A 20,030-nucleotide genomic window follows, 5' to 3' on the forward strand; every position below is an offset into this window, starting at 1 on the left:
CACTCTCTGTGCTCACTCGACAGCCCCAAGCTTGTCTAATTAAAGAAACGTACCTAATTGATGGAAATTTTACACCATTATTAGTCGGTCTTCTATAATGTGCGAAGATAGAATGACAAATCTTCTTAATGTCCTAAAGTGATCATTATTTTAGTTATTCGATCATGATTCTTATTGGGGGGATTTGAAAAGTAGGGACTGGCCATGAGTGCAAGCTTAACCTAACAGGCATGGATTCGACTCGAGACCTATCATCACAGGCCCTGGATTCAACCCTAGACATAACCTTACAAGGTCATTAGCTTTACAGACTCATGTTTGACATCCAAAAGTGCTGGCTTAAGCTGACAGGCACAGATTTGTTGCCCAGCTCAACCTTACAAGGGCATTACACACTCGAGTTTGAGATTCGATCCCAGGCTTAACCTAACTAGACAATCAAGTTTAAGAACTTCATTTTAAATCCGTATTGAACCGATAATAAAATGGGAACAAAATAGTAGGGTCCACCTATTCAATACAACACAATGTTATAAGATTAACTACAGTATTTTATTATTATTAATGAGACCGGTTTCGATGCATGTATGCATAATCTTCAGCCATGAACTTGAAAAGAGACAATAACCTACTTAAAGTCACAAAACAATGCGTAATGAATATGAGAGTACACTAACCTTATGGATAATTGGTAGAAATTGATGTGATTAAAACATGATCCTGAAACAATGTCTTATAACACTACCTTAAAAGTTTTCTTTGCAGAAAATATAACACCATTTCCTTATACAAAGTGAAAGTACTCTTGATGAAAGTTCACCGAGTCTTGAAATGAGGGGTAAAACTGTTAGGAGCATCAATCCAAAACCTCTTTCAAAGCACTGAGTGGAATACTGGCCATTGAAATTATATGTGATGTTCTTTCTTAAATGAACTCTTAAATTATGTAGCAAGTTTTTAAATCTTTCTAGATTTCTAACTATTGACAGCAATATTATAAACAACTGTAAATCCTTAGAGTTCTAATTGTTAGAATGTAAAATTTAGAGTTCCAAACACTGAAAACAAACAGCATGTTATGCTTCAGCTCATGTGCTAGCGTCTGTGACTCTGCAACCGCTCGGCTTCTCAAGACCTTGAAGTAGCTTTATACAGGTATTCCCCTATGAATAATGCACATATATTAAACCCTTCACCATCTCCCTAGCCCCATAACACCACCTTGCTTCAAGTTTAGCTCTGAGCCCTACATCATAGCTCATTCCATTTAGCCCTCCTGCCCTTAAGCCATTTAGCCCTTTTGTCCTACAGCCATTTAATCCTTTTGCCCTTTAGTCCTTTGGCCTCTTTGGCAATTTCTCAGCTCCATGACCTAAGGCCACCTTTTAAAGTTATGGCCCTATGAATAAAGCAGATGTATTAAGCATTCTACCATTTCCCTAGTCCTATTAAAACAATGTGTGTAGCCGCTATCTTGTTCCAAGAACAGATCCAAAAGCCCCTGGGCCATGTCTCATCTTGTCTAGTTAGCTTATGCCTGAAATTGAATCTGAAACTCGAGTCTGTAATGCCTTTGTAAGGTTAAGCTGGACATCAAATTCGTGCTTGCTAGCTTAAGCTAGCACCCATGTCCCTGATCACATTGGCAGTTGGGTTCAGCTAGCACTCTTGGCATCAAACTTGAGTCTGTAAAGAAAACACCCTTGTAAGGTAATGCTTACAGTTGAATCCAGTGCCTGTGAGGATAGGCCTAAAGTCGAATCTGTGCCTGTTAGGTTAAGCTTTAACTCTTTGCCAAGCCCTATGTTTCAAATCTCCATCCAGGTAAGGTTGTGAGTTTAAGTATGCACTCTTATACAGCGCATTCCGTGTGGTGGAGGCCTTTCCCAGGGACATGTGGTAACAGTGGACGGCAAACATGTGAATAGCACCTACTAATATCTTCTTCTTTCAGTGTTACTTAAACCACGTTCCATACCTTCCACGGACAGTGAAGAATATCTTCAAAGGTATTAAATACTTATACTGCAGAAATTTGTGAGTGTTGATTTTCAATTCAAAAAGACTTTAATATTGCACAACATCAGGAAGACTTAATTTTTGTAATTCTTGTGATTTTTGAGCAGTTACGTTTTAAAATAAATGTAGTCTCCTGTTGTACATTGTTTCATTTGCTGGACGTGTTCCAAGTCCCACCACATCTAAAAATGCCTGAAATATTTAAGCGTTGCCAAGACAAATGGTCCACCTCTGGATTCCCTGTGTTCAGCAATTGGGTGCAGAGTAGTTTGGGGGCAATATATAAACATGCAAGCTATTAAGATAACATTTCATTACTACAAATAACACAAGTAGTGTTCAAAATCTTTCATTTTGTGCTGCTGTGGACAATGCAACAATTACAGGAGTTAGGTGATATCTTGATGTGTCCACTGAGTATGTTACCAAGTTTTAATACAATCAGTATCTTTGATACTCCAGGTTACAGTTAAAAGTCATTCATATTAAGTACTTCCAGGATTACTCTCTTCAGTGATAATCCTAACAGTTTCCATTGCATTCGGTCTGGTACAACCCAAGCAGTTCCTTGTCAGATGACCACATGATAGGGAAGTCCGCGTATGTACTGAGTAGTACAAGGAATTTTATATAGTGAAGATTACTCCCTCAATTTATAACAGCAAAGCCAGAAAGAACAACTTGTACAAAATTCACACTACTGTCCTAACAACAAGCCACTGTTTGAAATGGATAATTCCTGCAATATACTGCAAGTAACAATGATACCAACTGCCACAGGATGTATATTGCAAAGAATTTTGGAAGAGTATCAGCTGTTGTAAGGCCTTGGAACAAAGCCAGATGTCACACAACACCTAGCAGTGCATTACAGTACTCTGTGGAAGACATAGGAACTACCTGAATAAAATGAGAATATTCGTATAACAACTACAACATTTCTAAGGAACTTCAGACTTAATGCTTTAAAATAAGGGGTGTGGTAGTAGTAGTGAATGATTTTAAAGAGGAAGTACAACTACAAAAGCACCCTCTAAAAGAAGGCGTGTCTCACTGACATTGACATGACTATATTAAAAATGCTCTGAAGATCTTTAAGACTTACTGGAAGAAAAAATGGTAACCTCCATAAATCCAGTACCTAATAATAAAGGAACTGAAGCAGAGAATTATTTAAATCAACAGCATAAGTGAATATGACAAAGGTCTGGCTTCCAAAAATGAAATTATCAAGTTTCGATGGAGACATAATGTTGTGACTATATTTCAAGGGCTCTTTTGAAAATATGATCACTAAAATTTAAGGTCTAATTGGAATAAAAAATTTCAATATATCACTTTGTCCCTGAAAGTTTAGACAAAGAAAACCATACAAACACATTGCTACAATCAAACCCAATGTCACCATACTATACAACTTAATTCATAACTGCTACCACTGCCCTAAGCTAATTGCATCGGAGTATGTGAAGCATATCCTTGAATCCACAAATGAGCTGTGCTCCACCTGTAGTCAGGAAATATTATCTTCATCTGGACATGTTCACTAGGGTTTGTCTCTGCCCCGTTTACCCCTTCTACACATAATGGGCTAATCGGCCCAGATTTAATTTTCAATTGCTTTAACTGATAAAATATGGATGTATATGCCCAAAACCTTGTGTATTTGTTCATCTCATTTAGTAGTTACTGACAAGATTTAAAAATATTTTTTGCTTGCTGACTACCTGCACAATAAATTACATATATGATGAATGTGTCGAATTTCAATGTTGCCCTACCTGCCAGTCATTAAAGAAACAATGTTCAGCTACCTCCATGACTAGGGAGTGCTGCAGTAAGGAATGTAATAATTTGTTCATTATTTCCATGTTCAAATATTGCTGGTCATTAGCAGTTATGTGAGAAACCTATACGAAATACATTGTATGAAATTAGTGAGAGTGAACATAATAGGCAGCTGATGACACATTAACTGACCCTTATTTTGTGTTTCCCAAAAAATCTGATGACGAGGATCATGCTTCTCTGTATAGAAAGGAAAACGACAAGCTCTAACTACAAGTAACAACTCTCATTATTGTTCCATGTTGAAGATGACGTTAGGCATAGATATCAAGGATAATTTAATAAAAAACCACCTATTCAATACTTTCCACGTTTAATGTGGTTATTATCTACATGATTTTATGTAGACTTATTTGGTCAGGTACATGTTTCACCCATTATTTTGGGCATCTTCAGCCTGTAAACAACCTTTAGGTCAAGGTTTGGGACCTTTTTAACCAATATAAACATACCAATATATACAACATATACATTATATACAATATATACAAACATAAGTCAATACAGTTAAGTTTTTTGGTCCTAATCTATCTAATATGGAAAATGTCCAAAACTAAAATGGATCTTCTTTTCGGTGAAGAGGATTGCATATCGGGGTTTATGTGACCCCTATATCATATTAAGTTCTTGACGTATCGTGTCTGGTGACAGGATGTGTTGTCAACAATAAGTGGAGATTTGAACTGATTGTAGGTTGGTCAAGATTGAAAATATAAATTTAAATTAAATGTGTTTTAACTTGGCAGTTCTATTCTGGTTAACTTAAAATGTTCAAAACTAAAAATAAAATGAAACGGATCTTCTTATTTCTTGAGAAGGGGTGATTTAAAACTGGAGTTTGTTTGACCCACGATTTTCATTTTCATGTTCTTGACGTAACTAATATTTAAATGTGTTGTCAGCACAGGTGGAGATTTGAAAGCCGATTGTTGTAGGTAGACTGGTCAAAAACGTTGTGAATGAAACTGTTAGCGTCTTGACTTTGGGTCTCATGTAACGTCAAGGAATTGACAAGAGTACAATATTTAGCTGTTTCATAGTTTTAGGCTGCTGCTTAATTGGGAAGAAACATCCTAGACACTTGATACAGTCTTGTGTGAAAATTGTTCCCGTTGATGTGTTGCTTGGTCTTTGGGAGGGATCTTAAGAATATCTGTAATGAAGTAGAAAATAATTTTGAATTAAAAATTTTGAGCACGCGTTGTGATAAAATGTATTAAATTAACACCTCTTAACTGTAAAATGACTTACTTGTTCAGGTAATACTAGTGGACCTGTCTGCTCCAGCAGCGCCTGTCTTATCACCATTTCTACTCCTGGTGTTGTACTGGTGCGGTAATGGAGGGGCGGGGCATGGAGGGAGAGTGGGGGTAGGCTGGTCTACGGGCGTGTGTGCTGTTGCTGGAGGGGAGTTTCTAGGAGCAATATGGGCGGGTTTAACTTTTGGCATGATGGATGAAGCATTTGAGTGTGGAGATTTAAATAATTGAGGGATTTTGTTTTGATCTGAATTCACGATATTAATTAATCTAGGTGTTAATTCGTACAAAGGATTTTTAATTTCATTGACGTCGTTGAGATTTTTATTTTTATTGTAGGTTTGGTCTAAAAAGATGTGTAGGTTTTCCAGTTCATTCATTAATTTCCCTTTACCTATGCTTCTAATGATGGTAAGATCTTTCTCTATGGATGTAAAGTGATGGCCCGTTTCTCTCATATGCTGGCTCATCGCTGAGTACTTATTGTGTTTTTGAGCGTTATAATGTTCCAGTGTCTCGTGTTAAAGCTGCGGCCAGTCTGTCCGATATAAGAAAAATCACATTGTGTACATGTTAGTTTATATATGCCGGACCTTGAATAATGGTTGCTATTGTGATTGACCTTGTTGTGGTTAAAAAATATGTTTCGATTAGTGATAACTGTCCTGAAGGCTATATTGATATTGTGCTTCTTTAAAGTATTTGCGATCTGATGGACGGCTGGGTTGTTATATGTAAATGTGGCGAAACTAGTTTTTTTAGGTTTTTCTGGGATGAGGTTAGTGGACAATTTAATTTTGATTTTATTAATCAAACGGTTGACCATATCTATTTTAAACCCGTTGAGTTGAGCAAGATTCCTTATGTACTTCAGTTCAATTTTTAAATTGTTGGGAGAAAGAGGAATTTTTAAAGCTCTATAAATTAAATTATAGAAAGAGGCTTGTTTTTGGGACTTGGGGTGTACGGATGTAGTATTAACTGAACAAGTAAGTCATTTTACAGTTAAGAGGTGTTAATTTAATACATTTTATCACAACGCGTGCTCAAAATTTTTAATTCAAATTTATTTTCTACTTCATTACAGATATTCTTAAGATCCCTCCCAAAGACCAAGCAACACATCAACGGGAACAATTTTCACACAAGACTGTATCAAGTGTCTAGGATGTTTCTTCCCAATTAAGCAGCAGCCTAAAACTATGAAACAGCTAAATATTGTACTCTTGTCAATTCCTTGACGTTACATGAGACCCGAAGTCAAGACGCTAACAGTTTCATTCACAACGTTTTTGACCAGTCTACCTACAACAATCGCCTTTCAAATCTCCACCTGTGCTGACAACACATTTAAATATTAGTTACGTCAAGAACATGAAAATGAAAATCGTGGGTCAAACAAACTCCAGTTTTAAATCACCCCTTCTCAAGAAATAAGAAGATCCGTTTCATTTTATTTTTAGTTTTGAACATTTTAAGTTAACCAGAATAGAACTGCCAAGTTAAAACACATTTAATTTAAATTTATATTTTCAATCTTGACCAACCTACAATCAGTTCAAATCTCCACTTATTGTTGACAACACATCCTGTCACCAGACACGATACGTCAAGAACTTAATATGATATAGGGGTCACATAAACCCCGATATGCAATCCTCTTCACCGAAAAGAAGATCCATTTTAGTTTTGGACATTTTCCATATTAGATAGATTAGGACCAAAAAACTTAACTGTATTGACTTATGTTTGTATATATTGTATATAATGTATATGTTGTATATATTGGTATGTTTATATTGGTTAAAAAGGTCCCAAACCTTGACCTAAAGGTTGTTTACAGGCTGAAGATGCCCAAAATAATGGGTGAAACATGTACCTGACCAAATAAGTCTACATAAAATCATGTAGATAATAACCACATTAAACGTGGAAAATATTGAATAGGTGGTTTTTTATTAAATTATCCTTGATATCTATGCCTAAGCTCTAACTATCCGATAATGAACTACACGATGAGATATTCTCTGTACAATAAGAAGTGTACATATCTCCAAATGGAAGGAATGGAGAAAACAACCCTACTGACAATCACATGTAAGGTATGTTCAACATAAACAGTAGAACTCGTATGTAACGTTTTTACAGGGACCTGATTTTTTAACCTCAAATGAGGATTTACTCGAAATCGAGGTTTCAGTAGAAAGCACACACTTTCCAGAGATCCTTGCCTGTATTAACATAAAATGTACCATCATAAATTACTTACACAATGACAGCAATAAGAGAAGAAGATATCTACCCCACACACTCTACCATAGTCAGAGTTTTGTTCTTCATTTTGACATATTTATGACAGTGAATGCAAACCACTTCAGTTTAAGGTTTTGCTTATAATGTTTTACATGATTTTCCATAAAAGTCGGGAAAAATAACAAACTTACACAAAAACACTTTTCAAATTGGTATTTCTGCAGATGTTTTCCAAAAAAATTGCCTTTTTCATTAGAACTATTTTTGAATTCCTCTAATCTGAAAATGCATATTCCGTTTCATTCTGAAGAACTATAAAAGCATCAATTCAGAGGATTGTGGCAAATATTTCTATTTTCTTATTTCAAACGGCGTCTCCTAACCTAGGTTTATGCGCACGTATTATGAAAACATATTTCAAGCTCCCTATAGAATAATGATAATTTTACCATAAATGTACACGGGAACAGCCTTTCCATAGTTTAACAAAACGTCAAAGTACATAACCTAACCTCTGAAATTAGTTATGCACACCACTGTATTTTGAAAGGGAGAAGTATCACATTCCTATTTCAGTACATAGTATTAACATTAAGCAATCATTTACTTCAGCTTTTATTTCTAAGTAGTTAACAACTGCTGTCTTTGCACTTATTGCAAAAACATGTTATTCAAATGTTTAGTACACCAGTCAGAGTTGTGAGAAGACCTCAGGCTAGCTCAACATTGATACGCTTGTGCATAGCGAGGAATCGATACCTACGATGATAGATCGCATTCAATATAAATGCTGAAGTAGTGTATGAATAGTTTCTACAGATAAAAACTATCATAACACCAATATAAATGGTCCATTATTGGACATAAATTTTCCAACTAATTCATTCCTGGTTGCCAGCCTTTCGCCCCCGTGCTCATCAGTTGGTACCTAGCACACCTACCAAGACACATCCTGTGGAAATCAATTGTGTTTGATCTTCAGGTTCTCAGGTTTTGAAATTTAAAATTGCCAAGCATGAAAGAGTTGTTGGCTTACTGACAGTACTGTTTAAACCTCCGTACGGGAGGAAGAAATCTTCAAAAACTGTTTATGTTTTTAACTTTTCAGCGAGATGTGTCTTCGTACTAAATGTTATTTCTGTTTCAGATCAAGAAAAAGGTTTAAGTGTTGAGAACATTATTTTAATGATATGTTATTAATAATGGATGTCACAGTATTGATAATGTAAAGTCATCCACTAAAAAACTTGAGACCATGAGATTTTCTCCGGGAATTGGAATCCCTTTATTCCTTTAAATTTTCTTTCTCCGATTTTTCTTTTCCGTAATGTAATTTTTTCTTCTTTTATGCTCTTGTACATGTCTCCATGGCAAACATCGTCCATGGGGATGACTGTTTGGATTATTGAAAAAATTCTTAGTTGACTTGGGCGTGCCCTTAAGTTTTGAGCTAATTTGCTCTTACTTCTCCGTGTTTATTAACTGATTTGAAGTGGGCGTGGCCTTTGTGATTGCAGTGCATTTGCTCTGTATTATTGATATATAATTGATCTGAAGTGGGCATGGCCCTTGTGTTTGAGTGGATATACTCCTAAATCTTGGTGTTTGATGATTAATTTGTGTGGGCTTGTCCCCTATGTTTTGAGCTGCTTGGTTCTTTTAGTGAAGTGTTGTGAATTTTTGGGTCGTGTTGGTGACGTATTTCATGTTAACCATATGTCCCATTTCTGCTTTTGGACTGGTGTTCGGTCTAAGTTAACTTCCTGTAGTCACCTCTCAGATCTGGTTCCGTCGAAAGAATCTCATGGCTTATCATTACTAAATTTTGTAATCAACTAAAAGAAGGAAATCCTGCAAAAAATTTTGCACTTAATTATCATTTCAGGTGTAACTATCTGCAGGAAGAACTGTTAATTAGTGGGCCTTCAGCCAGTGTTAATTTATTAATTCATTAATTTTTATTGTCATTTTCATTTGGAGGATGTCCCTCATTTCAGTGGAAACTGTTTCTGACTTTATTTCTTAATTTATTAAATTTATTATTTTCTTAGTTTATTTAATTTTCCTTAAAAGGTGCACCATAGGTTTTTAAAAATAGTAGGTTCTTCTGCCAATCAAATGTAACGTTCTTTCAAATGAATTATTAATTAAATTATTATAGGTTTAAAGGAGATATACTTGTGTTGTTCATTCAAAACTTCAGTTTATTTCTTACTGTGCCAAAACATTTCTTTCGATCCAAGTTCTCTCCAGATTGTGCCCAGTGCGTTTCACAAGTTTGGTGAGTATTTTGCTATTAATTTTTTCATGATTTTTAAGGGTATTTGCTATCTCTTGTTAATGTGTTACTTGTACCAGAAATCGATTGTATGGCTGGTACAGTAGAAAAATATGTACAACTAAGTAGTATTGTAGTGTAGTAGTAGCTTATATTAATTACCTTGTTGTTTTGTGATTTTTGTGAACTATCCTTGACAATATTCCTCTCCTTTCATTTGTATACACAATATTCTTCCCTTTCATTTTTATTTTGCACAGAATAAGTTATTTTATTTTTCCTCTTCTTCTCATTATTCTGTAAATAATGGGTAAGGAGTGCAAGTGTAGGAACTGTGGGTATGGCCAGGCATTAAGGGGTATGAGTGAGGAGTTGGAGAGTTTGAGGGAGATAATTAGGATTCTCTCACAGGACAGGAAGGAAAGTAGGCCTCCCTCAAAAAATGTACAGGATACAGTAGGTGTAAAAGAGGGACAGGAAGGAAAAGGGGGAATTGTAGAAGACAGGTGGACTAATGTTTTAAAGGAAAGGAGACTGCAGGCTAAGGGCTCTATTCAGGATCAGAATTCAGGACAGGTGTCTGTGAGAAATCGGTATAAGTCACTGCAGGTAGAACAACCGAGGGAAGATGAGGAACAGGGAACTGCTGCCGAGAAGTATGGCAGTAGCAGGAAGGGAAAAGGTAGGAAAGGAAAAGTGGAGAGGAAAAGACAGGTGGAGCAGGTTCATGAGAGGGAGAAAAGGGAGGAGGCAGTAGCTTCTGAAGCAGTGAGAGAAGATAGTGCTGACTGGGAGGGGAGGGGATCAAATGAGATGGGTAGGGTTGAGGCTCTGGTCATGGGGGACAGCATGGTTAGACATGTGGGGAAAGTGTGTGGAGGAAAGGGAACCAGGATAGAGCATTATGCAGAAATTAGGTTGAAGCAGATGTTGAGGAAAGTAGAAGAGAAGGAAAAGGGAAAGGAGGTACTAACAACGTAAGATAAGCAGGTGTAAGTACCAACATAGTTGGGGATGTGTGGAATCTGGTACATGCAGCATGGGTGAAGTTAAAGGGAGCAGAGATTGTTATCAGTGGAATACTGTGTATGAGGGATACAGACTGAAAGGTGACTGGGGATTTAAATGAGACTATGGAGAAGGGTAAATGGGAAATTGGGAGTGATATTTCTAAATCCTAATGGGTGGGTAGGAGGTAGGGATCTGCACTCAGGTGGCCTTCACTTAAATCACAGTGGTACATATAAGTTAGGAAATTTGTTTAGAAGTGCTATAGACAGGTACATTCAGGGAAATGGGTTGGCCTAGGGAGCGGTGATAAGGGTACAGGAAAAGGGATGTGCAGTAGGGATGACAAAAAGTGTTAGTGATCAACTGTAGAAGTATTTAAACATAAAATTTTTATAGTGTTCCATATTGAACTGCATCACAATTAAATTGAAAAAAGAAATGAAGTGGTTCAACCACACAAGAACGAACCCTGCAGCTCATACCCATGATACCCACAGCCACAGAACATGAACGGCAGCAGATAGCCGGGTATCTGTCTTGGTTGGCATATGTAATGAAATTGCCATATTTTTTACTGAAGCATGCACTCTCAGATGAGAACTTTTGGATACGGCGACTGCTGACTCCAGAATTCATTGCAATGCCACGTACAATGGCACATCCACTGTATTCCATCGTCATTTACTCCGATGCAAATCCCAACTCCATTGCAGCGGTAGCACCAGCCTACCAGATGGGGTGGGCCCAGGCCTTCGAATGTCCAGGCCCAATCCACACGGCGGAGACTTCAGCAGCAGTAATGGCAGCAACCTGGGCAGTGCACGACATCCCTCATGGACCCAACCATGTTGACATCTATACAGACAGCTCCGTGGTGTTATGGACATTAAGATCAGGCCGGGGCCCTGTGCTCCACCGCTTTTTGTATTTATTGACAATGTACATACAACTAATAAAGATAGCAACTGAGAGGCATATTACCCTCTCGTGATGTCCCATCTCCTCTGCAGCCAACCCTGCTGATGCCCCCTCCAGGGACGTGCTTCAACATATAAACACACACCCGGACCTACTATAAAGGCCGGGGCGACCCTGGAGGGGACGTCAGTATGAAGAGAGCAGCAGAGGTGATGGGACATCACAACTAACGAGGTGTGTAGCTTTCGTCCAACACACCGTCGCTGTCCGTGGTTCAACCGATTCAATACAGGTAAATAAGAAAAGTAGTGTTACATTCTTATTTGGTTAAAAGCGGTACCGGTTTCGACCACCAATCTGGGTCATCATCAGCCGATTAAAAATACAAAAACAATGCATAGGAAAACAAAAAATTAAAGGATAAGCCTTTCATAAAAGCAGCTCAAGAAGCAATATAAGACAATAGGGATTAGCACTGCACGATTTTAAATAATAAAAACAACAAGAATTCAAAGATCAGTCACTTATATGTAGCAAGGCGCATCTCCCTAAAGAGTAGCACAACACAAGCATGTCCAGCACTGTGCCTTAAAATGTTTACTAGAAGAGGTGAACAGTTCTTTGAACAAACCCGCAAACACTGCCAGGCGTGAAGTCACAACATGACTTAATAAAGTTAAGTCCCAAAATTGTGTAGAAGTCGAAGACAAGTCGCTTAAATAAAGTAAGATGCTAGCTCCTGAAGATCAGTGCAACATATGCAGTGTCCGGCACTGTGCTTATTAATGCCGACGAAACACAGTGAATAGCTTAAAGAACAAGCCTGTAAAAGCTTCAGTCGTGAAAATATACAATACAAGTTAATATAATTGAAGTGTATATGAATGTTAATAAGATCTTGTAGATTCATTAGAGATGCAGAAAAGTTGACATAACAATTGTTTTTTACTTTGTAATTTAGGAAGAGACAAAGAATCTTCCAATCTACAGCAAATTAACCCCATTGCAAGTTCAGATTAATTAAATACTTGTCACATAAGAAGCCCTACATGCTAATTTTCATGACATATACATTTTATAGCAGTGATTATGCATTTTTATCACCTGTAATATGTTCAGGCAAAGTAGTTACAACCGTCATGTTCATATTTGCACAAAGACCATGTGGAACTCGAGGAGTGATATAAAATTTTGTTTTTGCCTATGTTACTCTTTCAATCCAAGGAATTTTAGTTCATTTAATTTTTTCAAAATGATTCTTCCTAAAGTTAGGGTGCAGGGATTTTTGCATAAATATGGTATGTTCGTTACCTGACAATGGGTTATCACATTATGCACATTACCTCAAGAGAGCTTTCCTGTGTTGGCCCTGGCTCTGTTAACACTGATTTGGCTTCTTTCTTCAGAGCTATCACTCCTGATACATGTTCAATATTTTCCTGTTGAAAGTTAGATGTATTAGGTATGCACATAACAGACATCTACAAATCTAGTCACCAACAAATGAGTATGATAAAGTATTACCTGACAGTTACTTTCTAAATTTCAGTAATGTTTAAGGAAGGTTTTTACCAGCAAAGGATTGTTAAAACCAAGGGCTGTACTGAGAATGGTGTTATTATCCTTGATCACTCCTTATGTCAGAAAAAAGGATGAGACAGAGAACCAAATATAAAATGAGAAACATTTCCTAGCCATACCAGAAGATATCCTACTGGCCATGGAATTGAGGCCATCTTGCACAGAATTTGGAGGTAAGCTGCCACAGACATAAACACTAAATCGTATGAACTGTTGTCATATGTCCAATCATATCAATCAAATCTTAGAGGTTGTGTGAACCACTTCCACGTGTTAAAACTGTTCTAAATCATTTTTTCTTCTCAGCATTGAGTCTGTTTACATAAAGATTTTAAAAATCTGAAATTTTTCAATCACATTCTCTACTCTGGTTTTGCCGACCTCACACGGGCTACACAAAGCATTGAGACAGTTCTGTTTCAAACAGCACATTTCAATGCTTCCAAGTGTACAAAGAAGAAAACAAACATGAAAGAAGCAAGCTTATCACAGTCATATACCAGGGAAAGATGTAGCCCAAGCTCAATGCATCTACTAATAAAATGTTGTACTACTAAGGGGATGGTATGTTGTGCTCCGTGATGAACTGTGGGGATGAGAACACCATCAGTAGAGAGTCAGCAATGTTGGAGTGTACTTCTGCAGTTTCAGGAGCTCTTTCATGATCTACAATGAGACCTTGAAATTTCTCACTTAGATTCATCAAACCTCGTCGGCAATAAAGGTGTGGGTGAGGGACTGTGATCAAAAGCTTATGTTCTTATATAAGTTCATTTACAAATTGAATCAAAGTAAGTTACGCAATTCTAGAATATACCAACTTAACCCATTCAATATAGAAGAAAGAGAACAGGAGCTCAACTAAGGAAAGGAAGAAAAATGATGCACAAAATGACAAAATGAAATAATGACAAAGAGGAGAGAATAGTTAATTTTTTATGTGTGTTACGTCCTCAAAGTGTTAGAGCCCCCTAAGAAGAGGCATATTAAAGAAAATTTTCTCAAAAAATCATGTATTCTAGAGTTATGCAGCGTTCTATAAGTAACATAGACACAGACCTGTATGTGAGAAATAAAATAAGCAAATCCCTATTCCGCCTTTCTAAATGAATTCAAAGTCTGAAGAAAATACTTATTATCAGGGAAAATACATTCAGATTTTCAGCTATTTTATCTCTCATATGCCATAGGCAAATCTGCTCTTTCCTTAACACACATATCTTAGCAAATTGTGGATGTGGGAGTAACCTAGAGTAATTACTCCTGTGTTGACATTCTGTTTAAGAGACTGGTTTCATGATGATGATGATGATGCTTGTTGTTTAAAGGTCATCTAGGTCATCGGCCCCTAATGGTACGAAATGAGACGAAATGAAATTATAATTTAAAAGTACAATAATCACCCACTGACCAGAATTCAAAACGTAATGATGAACGAATGGATGAATATGAATTTAAAACAACCAGTGGATCCGACCCGCAATGCCTCATCTTCCCATAAACTATATTACCGACCAAGGGACTGCTTTCAAAGCACAATCCTGAAACAATGATGCTTGTTGTCTAAAGGGGTTCTATATCCAGGTCAACAGTCCCACATAATGGCATTTAATGCTAGTAAAGTAGAACCATGGCATTTCTCAAGTTGCAGTGCTAATCGAAGGTAGCTTAAACTCACGGTCTTCCAAAGAATTACGGTACTACTTACAAGTAATGTACATCGTACAGGTAAAATAGAAGCACGGTGTTTCTCACATAATGGCGCCACTCATAGGCAAGGCAAACCCATGGTGCACCTCACATAGGTGTACTAATCACAGGGACTAGTACTATCCTGTGGTGTTCCTCAAATAATGGGTACAAATCACAGCAATGTTGACCAAGGGTGATGCTCATAAAGTGGTACTAATCATAGGCGATGCCCAGACCCGCGGTGTTTCCCACATAATGCTACAAATCACAGGCAACGTAAGCCTGTTATGTTTCGCATATAGTGGTACTAATCACAGGCACTGGAAACCCACAGTGAACTGCTCTCTGCTACTAATCACAAACCTACTGTGTACCTAACATAGTGGTAGTAATTGCAAGTAAAGGAGACCCATGGCTTTCCCCAGGTGATGGTACTAATCACAAGTAGTTTCATGGTTCTGATTCAATCATCCCTTGGTTGCCCCTTTTAGTCACCTCTTACGACATGCAGGGGATACCGTGGATGTATTCTCCATCTGCGTCCCAACCCAAAGGTGATAGAGAGAGAAAAAGAAGAACTCAACAAGCACACATTTATTCTGAGAGCAACGTGCATTAATTGCAGAATTTTAGCTTTAAGCAACTCTTGGGCAATATCTCAACTATAAATTAACAGTTCACACTGTTTGCAATAGATTATTACTGTCAAGTCACAGTTATTCACTGAACATCTCTCTTCCAACATTCAAGGTTTTCAAAGACTCTGAGGTGTCACAATGATGTGCAGGAATTCACTTTCATGCCAATATAACTACATACACGTGCTGGGATAATTCAACTTCTTCAAATACCTCTAGACCGAACGCGAATCACACTCACCAACATGAAATTAGTATGCATCAGTTAACCCTCAGAACTATCAGATGAAGAGCCACTGAACTGAAAGTCACACACTCAGAAGATTGCAATGGACTGAGATTAGAGTAGCAACAGACTGAGCAAGAAAAGATGATGAAAAATCATGCTTCTTCTCAAAAAATTTCACTGCATCTCCTCCTTCATCAGGGTGTCTGCTTTCGACAAGCTATACTGACAGTAATCTGCCAAGGCAGAATTTTAATACGTGCTCACCCGACATTAGTGACAATATAAAGAAGTTTAAATGATGCAAGTCTTACCTGGAATTCCTTTTGGAGTAAAAATATGTTCACCATGAGAGCCATGGACCTAATGGCCATAACCTAATTCAATCTAGCACCCACCATTTTCCATCACTTCAGCAACTACTAGCACAGCAAATGGCTAACATATGATAGGAAATTATGTCAATCCCAGAAAGATTCCATTACCAAACCAAGCAGAATAAAGACATCACCACACACCCTCCATAAATCCATTTAAATAACCAACAGAGGTAATCAGTTTACAATAGACAGTCAGTCAAAGGGTACTTAACACATGAAATACTAGATGGACATAACCATGGTTCCTTCACTATCAAGCCCACAAAATTAATTCAGCTTTATGCCACTATTAAACATAGAGTGCACTGCCATCTCCCTAGTAAATGCTAGAGGCCAATTGTCCACTCGGCAGCCCTTTTCTGGGAACTTATGCCACCAGAAGCCCTTTCCTTCTCTCACGAACAATGCTTTTGTAGCTAGGTGGAGCCATAGATGTACATCAATACTGTTGTTTCTAGTTCCTACGAGTTGGCAGCATTGTGTAGCACACTGTGGCATACTCTCAGACAAAGAAACAAAACAGAGACATACCAAGCTTAGATGCCCAAGCAGCAAAACGTGACTGCTGGTGTTAATATTGGGGAAGCACATAGTAAATTATGCCCCTGACAAACTTATTCAGCTGGGAAGGGTTAAATTCTGACCTCTATAAAGTTATGAGGAATGAGACTTACAAGTGATGCATTTGTTGTTCCTTCAAGCCAGGCTGGTTCCTCCTTGATCTTTATTTGCAGGTCCATTTCACACTGCAACTGAAGTAGTTAGAAGGTACTGGGGTTTATGATTACTTCCGATGTTGTTACACTGAAACACAGGCCAGAAAAATGTATTACCTTAATGTTACTTAGGTTATTTGTCAACAGACTAAGCAACAAGCTTGTAATTTTTCATGAATGTCAATATTATGATCATACCGAACGGCCCCAAAATTTAACATGCGTGTGGACTTCGTTAACATACCTATAGGACCTCAAGTTTTCTATGACTGATACTATGATTATACCTACGGACCTCCAGTTTTACATGATGTCAAATACAGTGATCACTTCCATAGGAAATATAAGTTAACATAGCTGTCAATATCGAGATCATAGCCAAAGGATCCCTAATTTTACATGACACCTTATATCGTATTCATAGCTATATAACATGCAGTTTTATATGGAACTGAAACCACAGCGAGATGGGTTTTCTTGTTAAAAATCGTACGTACAATGATTGTGATCAAAATGCACAAAACTTCTTCAAAATTCAGTGACTATTCAATTTGCATATCACTCTGATCACCTGGGTCCATATCTTGGAATATTCCTACCATTGTTATCTTCTTCACTTCACTTCAAAACTAACTGAACAAGATCAGAGTGCCTTGAGATCTGTTCTATCAAAATTTTCCTTCTTAGGACCAAATTCTCCCAAACCGTTCTCCTCTCATCAAGCTGATTCACTATCTTTTTATTCCTAACATGTTCTATTCATATGATTTTCAATAACTTCTGATAACACGGCATTTGAAAGGCTTCAACTCTGTTTTTCTCGGCACCAGTTATTATCCATGTTTCAATTCCATAGAGTGCCTTACTCGACACTCAGTGTAACATCAGTTTTAAGTTCTTCAATGCATTGAATCTAAAGAACATGATAGAGAAAAGATGGGAGTTTAGGTAGGATTTAGTGATGACATTTATAGACATTGAGAAGGCATATGACAGTGTACCAGGGCAAGCAGTCTTCAATAGATTGATAAAAAAGAAGGGAGGGAGAGGAGGAGAATCAATTATAAAAGCCATACACGAAAAGTGAGTAAGTAGTATGAAGACTATGATAGGACAAACAAACTGGTTCGAAGTAGAAACAGGACTTCAACAAGGATGTGTATCATCCCCTCTACTCTACATTACAACCATGGATGAAATCCGCAAGAGTATAGGCTACAACAAAAAATGGAAAGCAAAGGGACAAAGGCCGTACTCTTTGCAGATGACATTGTAGTATGGAGAGAAGATGAAATGGAAGTACAAGAACAAGATATAGTATAGAATTAGGAGCTAGAGGTATATGGAATGCACACAAGTGTGGAGAGGTATATAACAGCAGTAGTGATGAGAGATAAAAGAAAAGGAAGTGGAAATACTGAAGTAAATGGAGGACCGTTAGAAGTTGTGGAAAGCTTCAAGTATTTTGGGAGAGTAATTGCAGAAGATGGGAAAATAAATTAAGAAATTGGAAAAAGAATTGAACAAGCCAATGAGTTCTATCAATGTGTGAGATCTATAGTCTGGAACTGGGACGTCCCAAAGGAATGAAAGAATATTTTGCACCCAATGTATTATACACCGATTTTGACATATGCATCAGGCACATGGACAACTGCAAACTATGATGAAAGCTGAATCCAAGAGGCCAAGATGAAATTCTTAGAGAAATAATAGGGAGGATATGAAGGGATAAAGTCAGAAACATAGAAATCAGGGAAAGAATTGGATTCCCTAAACTGCAAGACAAGATGGAGACCAATAAGCTGAAATGGTATGGACACATGATGAGAATGGGACAGGGTACAGTTCCAGAGAGTGATAACAGAGAAAATAATAGGAGAAAGACACAGGGGAATGCCCAGAAAGAGGTGGGTGGATACGGGGAAAGAGAGTACACAGAAGAGAGGGGTAAAAGTAGAAAAACATATTGGAAGAAAGAAGGGAGTTGTGGAGAGATAGAAAACTGAGAAGGTCCTTAATTCACAACTTGACCCAAAAGACTGGAAATGGAAAATGAAGAAGAATCTGTTGAACTGAAGACAAAAATTTATTCAACACTTCTACCAGCTCATTTCATAGAACCCTTAATTAAGTGCACTTTCTTTATTTGTCTGTGCATGTCATGTCTTATGACACAACCGAGGGTTGCTTAACACAGCACCCCTTGAAGGGAGTTCTGTGTCAAACAACTGGTTTAAATGTTTAGCAGTTTATTCCCCACATGGTACGAAACTAGTCTGAGTTGAATACGTTGAGTGGTACGTAACTGAATTCATTTCAGCCAATAACAGTGCTTGTTATTCACTTTGTGATATTTTACTGTGAAAGTAAACATAATGTACACATGTAACACGAGCTCTGTTCCTGTGGCCAATTGCGTTGATTCTTACTCATTGCCAGGTAACAGATTTCTATGGAAACACATATCTATTCAGGAAACTATGATCAATTGTATTTTGTATATTGCAACGTAGGGGACACTAGGCCTACTTGTTTTGGCCTTCACTGGTTATTCTATTAATATATTCTTGATTTCACTTTCAAGTAACTACCTTTTACAGTTTTCAGAGCCACAATATATTCTTGAAGATTTTTCTTCCATTCCTGCTACTGGTTTAATATTGCCGTAACAAGTCGAAGCGAAAGTGGGATTAAGAAGGTAGCGGCGTTAATTAAGGTTAATTAACGAGAACATGGGGAAACCACGGAAAAGATTTTCAGGGCTGCCTATCCTGGGATTCGAACCCATGCAAACTCACCGCCACACGCCCATGAAAAAAAACTTTTACACAGCAATAAATAAGGAAATATCTTACGAAAGAGAGGCATACTACTGTTAACTAAAACATCAGGAGTAAATACCGGATATAGCTGTTGTGGGGTAAGGATGGGATACAGAAGAATCTCCATAAGAACACTGATATACCAAGAAATCTACATATGCAGATATTTTCACAGATATCCTACATGGTACAACTCTCAAGATTTCGAACACTACCGGTACTAAAACCATTCGCAGCCTACAATGTAAGAACAACCAAACATTCATAACGTCAATTTTAAATCGCACACAGAGGCAAATAACACATCAACACAATAATTAAAATTATACCTACACACTATCTCGTAACTTCTTTCTGAAACTAATATCCGCAATTCTTCACCTCAT

General features: G+C 37.5%; 1 protein-coding gene across 1 annotated transcript in view; it reads right to left on the bottom strand.

Annotated features, from left to right (window-relative positions):
• The window catches only part of LOC137503310 (uncharacterized), a 65,577-nt gene extending 48,700 nt beyond the window's left edge, over positions 1-16,877 (bottom strand). The window contains exons 1-2 of the mRNA XM_068230859.1: positions 16,778-16,877; positions 12,930-13,025 (exon numbers count right to left, since the gene is read on the bottom strand). Of these exons, the coding sequence (XP_068086960.1) occupies positions 12,930-13,025; positions 16,778-16,843 (162 nt within the window). The 5' untranslated portion in view covers positions 16,844-16,877. The remainder of the gene's footprint in view (positions 1-12,929; positions 13,026-16,777) is intronic.
• Between the last annotated feature and the right edge of the window lie 3,153 nt (positions 16,878-20,030).

The sequence above is a fragment of the Anabrus simplex genome, chromosome X (assembly GCF_040414725.1).
Source record: "Anabrus simplex isolate iqAnaSimp1 chromosome X, ASM4041472v1, whole genome shotgun sequence".
Classification (NCBI taxonomy): Eukaryota; Metazoa; Arthropoda; class Insecta; order Orthoptera; family Tettigoniidae; genus Anabrus; species Anabrus simplex.